The sequence below is a fragment of the Podarcis erhardii genome (genome assembly GCF_964252035.2).
Source record: "Podarcis erhardii genome assembly, chromosome: Z".
Classification (NCBI taxonomy): domain Eukaryota; kingdom Metazoa; phylum Chordata; class Lepidosauria; order Squamata; family Lacertidae; genus Podarcis; species Podarcis erhardii.
In genome coordinates, this window is record NC_138504.1 from 43,292,124 (window position 1) to 43,305,700 (window position 13,577).

Consider the following 13,577-nt stretch of genomic DNA (forward strand, 5'->3'; position numbering starts at 1 on the left):
ATATGCTAGTATTATCAGGATAAGGACTGCCAAAACATCACAGCATGGCAGGCAACAGCTGAAATTATATGGGAACAGAGGAAGAGAAAAGTGAAAAAGTGGAAGTAGAGATGCTGCGTAGGATATGATCAGAACAGGGGAAAATGAAGAAACAAATAGAAAAATAAACTTCTCTTAGAATTCCCAAGCAAGCTGGGTATGAGGCTGCTAGTGGTCTATAAAGTATATCTACATGTTCATTAGCAGTCCTGGACTGTAGCACTTCCACAAGAGAACATCCCAGTGATAGGCTGAACTCTTCCAAAGCACTATGCTCTGAGCATTTCTGCAGCAGGCAGAAAGTCAGCAATAAATCCTTTATTCCATGGAGCAAGTTGAACAGTAGGATTTTTATTTTTATTTTATTTTTATTTTATTTAAAAAAAAATCTAATAAAACCGCCATCCAGGTTATAACCTGTCATTTTGGAAACTATTCTTGGGACATTTAACCAAAAGTCTTTGAAAAAGATTACATCTGTGCTCCTGTTCCTTTTATGCAGAGCTTGGTCAGCAGTCACTGACCTTTTTCTTTAAAAAAGAAAAGAAAGAAAGAAAGAAAGAAAGAAAGAAAGAAAGAAAGAAAGAAAAGAAAAAGGGGAAACTATATCCATTCATTTATACCACAGTGACTCTGCAAGGTAGGCGAGACTAAGAACATACAGAGACCTTCAGGGCCAAGGACCCTTTAACCCTTTGAGCCTTTGAGCTATTTTTAAGGAAATTTGCCAAAATCTAGACTTCCGGCATGAGTTGCTGTACATCTGGATTTCTGCCTGGACACGGTTTCCAACTACTGTATTCCTGTTGTGTCCAGGAAATTCGGATGTATGGCAGCCCTAGTCTTGTGGGATCACAGTAAATCCTTGCATGGCTGGCTGCATCCCCATGGGCCACAGATCACCCATACTCACTCAGTCTGGTAGAATCTTGGATCTATAAAATCATATATAATTGTAGGGTTGGCAGGGACCCAAAGGTCATCTAGTCCAACCCCCTTCAACTTATCTTTTAAAAAGTCCAAAAAAACTTTCTACCATCTGAGGGAATTCGTTCCACTGTCAAACACTTCTTATTGTCAGAAAGTTCTTCCTAATGTTTGGTCGGACTCTCCTTTCTCATAACTTATGTCCTTTGGCTCAGATTTTACCCTCTGGAGCAGGAGAAAACATGCTGTATCTTCCATGTGACAGCCCTTCACATATCTGATGATGGCTATCATATCTCTTCTTCTCCAGGCTAAACATTCCCAGCTCCTTCAAGCGCTCCTCATTTGGCATAGTTTTCAGACCTTTTATCATCTTGCTTACCCTCCTCTGTACACATTCCAGCTTGTCAACATCCTTCTTAAATTGTGTTGCCTGGAACTGGACACTGGTGTGATTTGACCAAGGCAGAATAGAATGGGACTATTACTTCCCTTGATTTGGACAGTATACTTCTGTTGATCCAGCTAAGAATAGCATTGGCTTTTTTGCTGCTGCATCACACTGTTGACTCATGTTAAGCCTGTGGTCCACCAAGACCCCTAGATCCTTTTCACATGTCCTGCTAGTAAGCCAGGTGTCCCCCATCCTAAATCTGTGCATCTGGTTCTTCCTGCCTAAGTGCAGAACCTTACATTTGTCCTTATTTTAATTCATTTTGTTAGCTTGTGCCCAGTTCTCCAATCTGTTAAGGTCATATTGAATTCTGATTTTGTCTTCTGCAGCATTAGCTACCCCTCCCAGTTTGGTGCCATCTGCAAATTTGACGAGCATCCCCTCAATTCCTTCATCCAAGTCTTTTATAAAGATGTTGAACAACAACAGGCCCAGGACAGAACCCTGCGGCACCCCATTTGTCACTCTTCCCCAGGATGACGAGGAACCATTAATGAGTACTCTTTGGGTTTGGCCTTTCAACTAAATCCACCTAAAAGTTGTCACGTGCCACCCACATTTTACTTGCTTCCTCACGAGATATAATAGAGGACTGTCTCAAAAGCCCTATTGAAACCTCCTTTCTCATAACTTGAGTCCATTGGCTCAGATTTTACCCTCTGGAGCAGGCGAAAAGAAGTTTGCTGCATCTTCCATGTGACAGTCCTTCAGATATTTGAAAATGGCTATCTTATCTCCTCTTCTCCAGGCTAAACACACCCATTCCTCGTGAGACTTAGTTTCCAGAACCTTGATCATCTTAGCTGCCCTCCTCTGCATGCATTCCAGCTTGTCAACATGCTTCTTAAATTGTGGTGCCCAAACTGGACACAATATCCCAGGTGTGGTCTGAACAGGGCAGGTACTATGACTTCACTTGATCTGGACACTATACAGTGGTACCTCAGGTTACATACACTTCAGGTTACAGATTCCGCTAACCCAGAAATACTGCTTCAGGTTAAGAACTTTGCTTCAGGATGAGAAGAGAAATCATGCTCCGGCAGCGCAGTGGCAGCGGGAGGCCCCATTAGCTAAAGTGGTGCTTCAGGTTAAGAACAGTTTCAGGTTAAGAACGGACCTCCGGAACGAATTAAGTACTTAACCCGAGGTACCACTGCACTTCAGTTGATGCAGCCTAGAATAGCATTCACTTTTTTTTACTGCTGCATCACACTGTTGACTCATGTTCCACCAAGACCACTAGATCCTTTTTACATGTACTGCTAGTAATCCAGATGTCCCCTTATTTATTTATTTCCCAGTACTGCACATATATGTGGTTGCACGTGAGTCACATTAAGTGGGGTGACTCCTGTACATTTATATTTGAGACACAAATAAGCATTCACCGTATTTACTTGAATTTACTTGTGGTCTGACCAAGGCAGGTACTATGACTTCCCTTCATATGGAACTATAATTCTGTTGATTCAGTCTAGCTTCTTTTGCTGCTGCCTTACACTGTTGATTCACGTTAAGCTTGTGGTCCACTAAGCCCCCTAGATCAGTGTTTCTCAAAGGCTGTGGCACAGCACACTGGTGTGGCAGGAGAGGATGGCAAGTGTGGCGGGAAGATTCAAGGACAATCAAGAAAACATTTAAATGTTTAAGCACTGCTAGGAATTCTGCCATTTTGTTTTCTAATGTATTTGTTACCAATACAAAAATCAGTGTGGTGCAAGAAAATTTTTATTCTGAAAGTGTGGCCCAGAGGAAAAGGTTTGAAAACCACTGCCCTAAAGGGCTGCCATATTTAAAAAGTGAAAATCAGGACACAAAGGTTTTTGAGCTTTTCTTGCAAAATCTCGAAAAAGAAGAAGACGTCTCTGATATGGGTTGCCATAAGTCCAGATTTTTTCGGACATTTCAGTGATTCCCACCCAGACACTGTTTCCAACTGCTTTATTCTAACTATGTCCAGGAAATTCCAGACATATGGCAATCCTAGTGCCCTAGATCATGAAGAAGAAGAATCTTTATTTGCATCAGTCTCTAACCATAGCAGTAAAACAAAATACAATGTACTGCAGATAGGGGGTGAAACTTTAACTATACAATCAAAATGAAATGAAATGAAATGAAATAAAATAAAATATTGTCCAGTAGCACCTTAGAGACCAACTAAGTTTGTTCTGGGTATAAGCCAAGCACAGGCAAACTCAGCCCTCCAGATGTTTTGGGACTACAACTCCCATCATCCCTAGCTAAAAAGACCAGTGGTCAGGGGTGATGGGAGTTTGCCTGTGCCCGGTATAAGCTTTTGTGTGCATGCACACTTCTTCAGAGATACACTATACAAGATACATTCTGGAGGCTTACATCAATAATCAGATAATAGATCTCCTAGATCCTTTTCAGGACTCAATACTTTAACACCACAGGCATTTCGGATGGAAGAGAGCACTTAATTTCTACCCAGTCTCTTATAAAAAATGAAGCAACTTCCTTATATAATCTCCATGGATTGGGAATTTAAGACACTCCAGTGAGACAGGGAGCCTCTGAATGCTGCCCAGCTCCCACAGCAAATAGATGGATGTGGTAGTGGCTGTAGCCCAAGTCTCCCAAGACAGATGGATGCCAACCCAAATCCCCTAATAACTGTGCAACCTGCTCATATTCATATCTATCTATCTGCAGTGCAAATACACTTTAAAAACAGTAGGCACCATAAAATTATCAAAACATCAATAAGATCAACACATTTTAAAAGCAAATATACATAATAAACTGGGTAGGTTTGCCTAACCAAAATGTTTTTAGCAAGTGCTGGAAAAAAGTCCCTGCCTGATATCAAGAGGCAGGGAGTTCCAGAGATCAATTTGCACTTAGCAGAATGGTTCATCTGATACCATGTTTTTGTTGTGAGGCTTTGGATCCAACCCCACAGTTCATTCTGTCTGCTTTAAATCATTTTCAACCTTTTGCACAGGAGTTACTGTAAAGACTCAGGAAATGGTGAGGTTTAGGTTTTTTGGTTTTCTTTTTGGTAAGTTTCCGAGGAAAGAACTGAAATTAAAGCAGCAAGCTTCTAACTGCAGTCATCCTCAAGCCATTTGACTATATCACTGCCAGCTGCGTCCTCGGAAACCAGAGCAAACACTGCTTTTAATGTGGTCTCCAGAGCGAACGCTGCGGAGGCAGTGCATGAAGCTCCAGCTAATTGCAAAGCAGAGGTTTGGCTTGCGGCTTCCCTTGCTCTGCTTTGCATTATTTCACGCCTCTCCACCCTCATACCATATGACGTATCTGAGTAGGAGACTATAGGAGGCTGTTTAATAGGATTGGGGAACCTCAGGCCCGAGACCAGAGGACCTCTTCAGCATCTGTGTCTGGGCCTTGGAACGCTTGGAAAGCCACACCCCCTTTCCGCCGGCCACACCCTTCACTGGCCCTAATTCTGCTGTTCCTTGGGTGCTTTTGCCTTCTTGCAGTGGTTCTCAAAGGGTGTGGTGGGAAGATTCCAGGAGAGTCAAAGAAACATTTAAAATTTTCAGTGTAGTATAGTACAGTATAGAACAGGGGTGCCCAAACTTTTTTCAAAGAGGGCCAGATTTGAAGAAGTGAACATGTGTGAGGGCCGACCAAACTTGCTGAGCTTTTTTTAGGATTGAACTTGCTGAGATTTTTTTTGGATTTTACCCCAGAACATATACTGCCACGGGGGCAGAATTAAATCAGCTGGTGGGACGGATTAGGCCCCCAAAACGGACTTTGGACATGCCTGGTATAGAATAATATAATTTTTATATAGGGGTGTGTGTGTACAAACACACACACACACACACACACACACACACACAATGAGAGCAAGAGCATTGACTTTTCTCCTACATATTGTTGTGAACAGGGATTTTCCACTCTGACAAATATGAAAGCTCAGGAAAGAGAATGGCTTCTTGATGCTGATGAGGAGAAGAGAGTTTGCTTGTCTCAAATTAGGCCTAAGATAAATGAATCACTCAGCAAAAGCAAGCTCATACCTCTCATTGAGTCTGTTTACATGCATAAGGTACATACAAGGGTGTAGCCAGGACTTTTGTTGGGAGGGGGTCAGAACCAATGTGATTGGTCAGTTAGGTAAGTATTTCTGTTGTTTCTGGGGGGGGGCAGCTGCTCCCCTTGCCCTCCCTTGGCCGCTCCCATGGGTACATACATTAGAGGCTTACACAGGCAGGAAGAACCAGATATGCAAATATAAGATGGGGGACTTCTGGCTTACTAGCAGTACATGTGAGAGGGGTTTAGGGGTTTGGGTGGGCTACAAGCTTATCATGAGTCAACAGTGTGATGCAGAAGCAGCAAAAAAAAAAAAAAAAAAAAAGCTAACGTTATTCTAGGCTGCATCAATAGAAGTATAGTGTCCAGGTCAAGGGAAATAATAGTCCCACTCTATTCTGCCTTGGTCAGACCACACTAACTGGGAAACATTAGCCTGCGAGCGCTCCAGTTAGAGAACAGCCTTTACCAAAGGTGTCATGGGCGTTGAAGACACTCAAACTCAGAACACAAGGGAGAAACGGGCTAAGAAGAAGGCACAGTTGGCAAATCCACACCGTGATCAACTCCCGCCCAGAAACCAATGTCCCCACTGTGGAAGGACGTGTGGATCCAGAATTGGCCTCCACAGTCACTTACAGACTTGCTGTTAAAACTGTGTTTATGGAACACAATCTTACTCGGCTACGAGTGGAAGAAGAAGAAGAAGAAGAAGAAGAAGAAGAAGAAGAAGAAGAAGAAGAAGAAGAAGAAGAAGTGGTGTCCAGGTCAAGGGAAGTAATAGTCCCACTCTATTCTGCCTTGGTCAGACCACACCTGGAACACTGTGTCCAATTCTGGGCACCACAAATTAAGAAGAATGTTGACATGCTGGAACATGTGCAGAGGAGGACAACAAAGATGATCAAGGATCTGGAAACCAAGTTTTAAGAGGAACTGTTAAGGGAGCTGGGTATCTTTAGCCTGGAAAAGAGGAGAGAGGATATATGATAGCCATTTTCAAATATCCAGAGAGCTGTCACATGGAAGATGGAGTTATCTTGTTTTCTCCTGCTCTAATGGGTAGGACTTGAACGATTGGATTCAAGCAACAAGAAAGGAGATTCCAACTAAACATCAGGAGGAACTTTTTGACACTATGAGCTGTTCGACAGTGGAATGAACTCCCTCATAAGGTGATGGACTCCCCTTCCTTGGAGATGGCCAACCATCATGGCTACTTTAGTTGAGATTCCTGCATTGCAGGGGGTTGGACTAGATGACCCTTGGGGTCCCTTCCAACTCTTCTATGATTCTATGTGCTTTTGCTTGTAAAGAACGGAACCTGTCTGCCACCTACTGGTATAAATCAGGAAATGGTTCTGAGAAAGAAGCAGAGAATGGGTGAGCTCTAAGTTAGCTGAAGCAGTTTGGGGTACAGGCTTCTTACCCTTTCCCCTTTTTGAGGATTGTATATGGGAAAGCAGAACACTCCTTGAGGCACTGGATTTCTAATGCAGAAGATCTTCAGCATTTGTAAGGGGAAACCATGTACGGCAGTTCTACCAGGATGGGTCTTGAGGGATCTAGGATCCAGCGGGGTTGAGGGTCCAGATACAATGACCAGGAAAGGCCCAAAATTTAGCAGAACAGTATGGGGTAACAACCCCACCCTCTCTTTCAAAATGTCTCTAGCCATTTTATGCCGGCACCACAAGACATATAGCAAGAGTACCAACCCTTTCTATGTCTTTTTACCCCTCAAAAGTACCGAACAAAGGAATGCCTAGAAGATTGTCGAACCTCTGATGTGGGCTCAGCAGGAGAGCATCTCCATTAGAGACCACATCACCAGATGGTCTGTGCTGTAGGGAGGGAGAATTGGATATTATCGAAAGCAAACGACCATCTTGATGATCCTGATCTACCCAGAAAAAAGGACATGGGAAGGTTGCTTTATCCCAATTGAGACCACTAAGTCATTGCTTCCAGTATTCTTCACTGAGTTTCAGAAGCAAGAGACAAAGCCTCAAATTGTTGGTGAAAGATTCAGCTTTATCAATTGTCACATTTTTTGACTGATCGCAACATTGCCCAAGTTCTCCTATCCAGGCATTGTTTGGGGTCATCAACCCAGGGGAAAGCTGTCATCAGCACATCATTGTCCCATGACAAAATAACTGCCTTATGCAATTTCAGGCCCTTGATCCATTTAGTATTATCAACACTAACTTGCAGAGACTCTCCAGTATTTAAAACAGGGGATACTGGGGATTGAATGTCGGAACAACTGCATACTATGTGTGTGCTCTGACAAGGCATTTTGGCCCTTCCCTGAATACATAGGAACAAGTGGCTTCATCCCATAATGACCCACCTAGCTTAGGACTGTCTAAACTTGTTGGCAGAGACTCTCCAGAGTTTCAGGCAGAATCTTTCCCAGCCCTAGAAATGCCAGGGTTGAACCTGGGATCTCAGCCACTAAGCTATGGTCCTTCCCCTTCAATTAACTGCTGATAAATGATGGCTCTGTACCATTTTGAGATTTTGCCTAACCTTTAGAATAATTTGGTGCAGGAGGCTAGTATGTCCTCCATCACCATCTATACTATTGACTGTCAACATTGCTCCATGGTCTCACAAACAAGTTCTTCCTAAACCCTTTTCCAGAGATCCTTTAACTCAGGGGTGGGAAATCTGTGGTCCCGCGCATCTTTGCTTTCACTGGCAATGCCAGGAATTTAAATGGAGACTGCCTGCATTTTTTCTGTCATTGCTATGGTACACAAAGACATGTACACACACACACACACACACACACACACACACACATACACACACACACAAAATGCGGAGAGGCCTATATACATCCATACCCCTTGAATGTACACCAAACAATATGACACATTTTAAAAAAAGACTCAGAGATTTCTGTAAAAGTAAAATTGTGCTTTTATTTAATTTTTTTAAAAATGTACAATCAGACACTGTCCTGCTGTGTTTTGGAAAGCATGGATTGTTTTAAAAAAAAAACCTTGATGACAAAAAACTTAGCTTATTATTATTATCATCCTTCTTTTCTTTTCATTTCATTTCTTTTCATTATATTAATAATATTAATCTTAGGATGAAATGTTTAAATAGGGCCGCTTTCTTCCTTGCCCTTTTCTATATCTGTTTTTTAAATATATATATAGAGAGAGGTGGATCCAGACTTGCAGTGCAATCTCCACCATGCCTACTAAGAAGTTAGGTCCTCCTTCTTTGTCTCAATGTTGCCCTTTTTGAACTCAGCAGGGAGGAGGATGGGGACAAAACTAGAATGTCATTGGCTCTGGTCCCACCTACTGTTGCACACTCTGCCATCCACCCTACCAGTCCAAATGTGCACCAGCCACCACTACTCCCAGGTGAGTGGAGATAGGATTGCACCTTTAGTCATGCTTGGAGTAAACCCACTGAAACCAATGGAACTTCAGTTAGTCATGGAGAAGTCTGGATCCAGTCTGTATATATAGGAAAAGCTTCCAGATCATCAGCTAATAAAGCTCAAGGATGGCTAATAATGATCACAATAATAATGTATATATTTTGTGTGTGTGATTCTGTGTGTGAATATGCCAGATTGTGTCCTCTTCCCTGACATGCCCTCCCCTCCCCGCTTCCCTCCCTGGCGATTGTCATCTTTGGTGCAAAGAAAGCCAGCTACAGATAGGGGAAAAAAGGATGCTCAGTTGAGCACGCTACATTTTGAAGAAGCCTTTCCCACCCCCAATAAAAAATGGTCAAGGGAGCCAAGGTTACGTCAAGCAACACTGATGCTTTGGTAAAGTTCCCATCTCCATTTCTAATCTCCCTTCCCCCAAATTTCTGGAAAAACAAACAAACAAAGCAACCATTCTTTTTCTTTCTGTCAGCCAACCCCGTGGAGGATTCATGCTCTCTTTCGTCTCCCTTCAAGATTCCTAAAGCTGTATGGTCTCAGTTTCATCTCTGCAAACTGGATGGAGTGCTCATGACCTTTCCAGTGGAACCAGTTGATACCCTGCAAAAACAGAGGCAAGAATGGAAGGTTGATATAAATGAATGGGCGAACGCAACTGTTTACTAGCTGTTGTGTGCAGTTAAGAGTATCAGCTACAAGCCTTGGCATCCGTGGTTGAAATGCCATCATAGCCATCAATTCTATCGGCTGATATTTATTCCCAAGCAGTCCTTTATAGCAATGGTGGGAAACATCAGACTCAAGGGACAAAATGTAGGCTTCCAGGGCTTCCTATGTGGCTTCGGGACTTTCCCCACACCAAATCTTCTTTCTCTGGGCCTCCTTTAAGTGCCTGGAACTGTAGCAGTGCCGCCTGCCTGCTTGTCTAATCAGAGAGTAGGTATGTAGGCAGGGAAACAGGAGGAAATGGGCTTTGCACTGCTGGAAACATTTAAGCAAAGCTGAAAATATACCCATCTGGTGGGGCTGATGTAGCTACACCCTGAACTTAGCTCAGTGGGATGTTCAGGGTTTCTTTTGCCTTGATGTAATGATTCACCTTGTTTTACTCAGTATACACCCATTGAAATTAATGGATCTAAGTTTAGTGAGTAAGCATCAAGGGAAAATCTGCACCTGATACCCTGTGGGACATCTTCAGGAGAAGAAAGGGCTAAGGAGGAAGCACTACACAAATGCAGCGTGGAGTCCCTAAGGCAGCCAGGTGGCATCTTGTATACCTCCTTCTGGGAACTCCTGCAGCCAAGCTGGTGCCAAATGTAGTGCTATGCTTTCCTTTTGGACCACATCAGAGAGGCCGAAAGGGGGCACATTGTAATCAGGACAGCCCAGGACCTCCATACACATTGCACAGGCTAGTGCCCCAGAGAGGGCACTGCCAACACAGCAAAAACAGCAAGGAATGCATCAGTTATGAGTCTCTTCAGCGACAGCAGGCACAACAATTATCCAGCAGAGGTGCACTGCATTGTCTCTTGATGGAGACAGATGCCAACAAAAAGTTAGTGCTATCCATTAATTTCAATGTCTACTCTGAATAGGGCTAGCACTGGTAGGACAACCTCCCATCTCCACTTCTAAGCTCTGCAAGGTGGCGACTTGCCCACTTGTACCCTGCATGACAAGTGCAATGTACAACAACTTACCTGGCTGTGGTTGTTGTCCCCATATCTACCCATCAGGTTAACACGGTGGCAGTTCTTGTACCAGAAAGCTCCTTTGTATGATAAAGCGCAGTTAGTGATTGCCATATCGTGGTCCTTGTCGTAGGTGGAAAAGGCGCGTGCATTGTGATAGGTCATGGAATCGCCTGTGTGATGGAGAAAAAACATAGCTGATTTTTAGGTTGTTGCTAGCAGGAACTGTACTATACATTTTTGTGACCCAAGGTGAAGGGCAAAATAGTATGTCTCCTCTTCCTCATTCCAAATACAAGTGGCTGCTGGCTCCTATTGGAACCTGTAGGGTGGAAGTCTGGGAGCCCAACAGTAGATAGCACTAGAGTCAATAACAGGTGGAGCCAACTAATCCTAGTTTTTAACCCACCCTCTTCACTGCTGAGTTCTAACAAGGGCAACCCTGAGACAAAGGAGGAGGAAGACCACAGGCAGGGCCAACCTTTGAGCAGGTAGGAAGGCAGGTAGGTGGCTTGGGAGAGGAAACTGGTTGAAGAAGAAGAAGAGTTTGGATTTGATATCCCGCTTTATCACTACCTGAAGGGGTCTCAAAGCGGCTAACATTCTCCTTTCCCTTCCTCTCCCACAACAAACACTCTGTGAGGTGAGTGGGGCTGAGAGACTTCAGAGAAGTGTGACTAGCCCAAGGTCACTGCATGTGTAGGAGAGAGGACGCGAACCCGGTTCACCAAATTACGAGTCTACTGCTCTTAACCACTACACCACGCTGGCTCTCTTGAGCAGTCCTGACTGGTTTTAAGAAAGAAGGCAGGTAGGTTGGAGCTGACTGAGGGGGGGGGGGGGTTCAGTGCAGTGGTGTAGTGTGGGAGGGCGGGGGGGGGCATGGCTCTTGGTGTGTGTGTTTTTTTGTAGGTGCACAACCAGACTCCCTCACTGAAGGTGCACCCAGGCCAGGCCTTCAGGGTATGGGTGGTGGCAGCACCTCCTTCTCTTTGTGCACAAGAAAGGGATGCCCATGCATGCCCCACCCCTAGGCTGGCCGACAGGGAGGGGGAGGATGCAGTTGCCACCACCACCACCACCCACCACAGAGGGAGGATGAGGGTGTGACCCAGGGGCGGAAGTGGTGGAGAGGACATGGCAGCACTGTCGCCCCTCTCCTCCACTGGGCTCTGGCACATGAGTGTGCTACCTGCACCACTTTGCAAGGCTGGGATCAGACAGTCCTACCCCAGCCTTGCAACGCTGTGCAGGGCTGCCAGGGCTATGTGAGTGCACCCTTCAAACCTGTCTGATTGGACTGATTTGAAGAAGCGTCGAGGGTAGGGCTGCTGCAGCAGCAGTCTCTGCGGTCTGCCCCCTCCCCCCGTGTCCCATTGAGCACGTCACAGGCAGTGGTAGCATACACCCTGCTGCTGGTTCAGTGGGTTCTACTTGCTCCAATGGACTTGGCTCCACCCAGGAGCACCTTCAAGAGACCTTTGGTTGTCCACTGTTGGAACCAGAAAGTTGTACTAGATGGGCCTTTGCTGTGTTCCAGAAGAGTTGTTCTTATTTCCACTTAAGTTCTTTAGATGCATATGTGGGTGGGACCTTTGACAATGGGACAACCTCTTCCACTATACCTATGGTTAGTGGGCTAGCTTAGGTGGCACAGAGCAGATAGGTTTAAGAGGAAAAGGGCAGAATGCTGCTGTTCCCTAGCATCTATCACCTGAAGTAGGTGCCCCACTGCCTAATGATACTGCCAGCCTGGTTTGTGGAACACAAAAGAAAGACTGATGTCATGTGGCCAGAAACAAAGAGAATGGTCTGAAGTAGTGATCTGAGTGAGCCGTTCCCCATATTGGAAGAAATCTGCAGAGAAATACTCATGAATTTCTATGACGAGGTTTAAATAAGTGAAGAAATAGCAAACTAATGGTGGAATTGTGAAGAACTAAACTTTATAAATTTTTTTTTGGGGGGGAGAAACTGAGAGAATCAGAAATGGACAGATACATCCATCTGCTTTTGGAGGGCGGTTTACAAAATTTCTAGTCTGGTGACCACGGGCATTTTTCACCCCGCCCCTAGCAGGCTTCAAAACAAACCTTGGAAGGGTTCATATGGTTTGCATTATAAACTTACCTATCTCTGGGGATTCTCAGAACAAACAGACCCATGGAGATTAGCACACATGACTAATTTGCATCTATTAATTCCAACGGGCCTGGTCTGAGTTGAATTAGCTGGTCACAACTCCTCTAGATTCTTTACTCCCTTTCTATTGCATGTGTTTTGTTTTTGTTGGGAGATCATCCAGCTCATTCCAATACAGGTTCCAATATAAGGGGGTGGGAAGGGGGCAAAAGAAAGGAGTGGAAGGAGCCTGTGGGATTTGGCCTGCCATCTTTGCAACAAAGCAGATGTGGTCTTCCGAAACATTTTCCATGCTTTGTCACACAATGTACAGCTTGTTATGATGGGGAACCGCTAAGCACATTCTTGGCATCTTGACCCATCATGTTCCTTCTTGTGTAAGCCATATTCAGGACAGGTACTTAGAGCTTCAAGAGAGACATTGCTGGGCTCAGGCTGTTTGTTTACATTCCAAGACTGAAAAAACAGCAAGTTGCTCAGCACCAGGTAGATTTAAAATGGAAATGACACACAGAAGCAAAGTTACACAAAAAGGCCCATATAATCACTTGCAGGAAACAAAGGTATCCCAATGCAACCCATTTTAACCCTGTGTTAAATTGATGGACAAAAATTAAATAATGCTCCTTCTGGGGGGTGGGGAACTCTTTATCAAGAAGTGCTCAAACACCACTGACCTCAGCTCTTAAATGCATTGTAAGAACCATAAATGCCAGAACTTGGGCTTGGGTTTGGGTTTGTTCCCCCCTCCCCCCCCCATGCATAGCTTACACAAAATTAAGGCTGAGGGTCACAACAAGTTATTAGCATACATTGTTGACAGAGAGGATACCATAGTTTGAAAAGGATTTTG

General features: G+C 44.3%; 1 protein-coding gene and 1 long non-coding RNA gene across 7 annotated transcripts in view; one reads left to right on the top strand and one right to left on the bottom strand.

Moving 5' to 3' along the window:
- LOC309333870 overlaps window positions 1-13,577 on the top strand; it is a 129,815-nt gene that overhangs the window by 112,589 nt on the left and 3,649 nt on the right. The gene's annotated exons all lie outside the window — the stretch shown is intronic.
- Window positions 8,369-13,577, bottom strand: part of TNC (tenascin C) — an 80,799-nt gene continuing 75,590 nt past the window's right edge. For all 6 annotated transcript variants that reach the window (XM_081847416.1, XM_081847415.1, XM_081847417.1 and 3 more), the window contains 2 exons: window positions 10,592-10,755; window positions 8,369-9,485 (listed from right to left, as the gene is read on the bottom strand). In XM_081847416.1, the coding sequence (XP_081703542.1) occupies window positions 9,375-9,485; window positions 10,592-10,755 (275 nt within the window). In that variant the 3' untranslated portion in view covers window positions 8,369-9,374. The remainder of the gene's footprint in view (window positions 9,486-10,591; window positions 10,756-13,577) is intronic.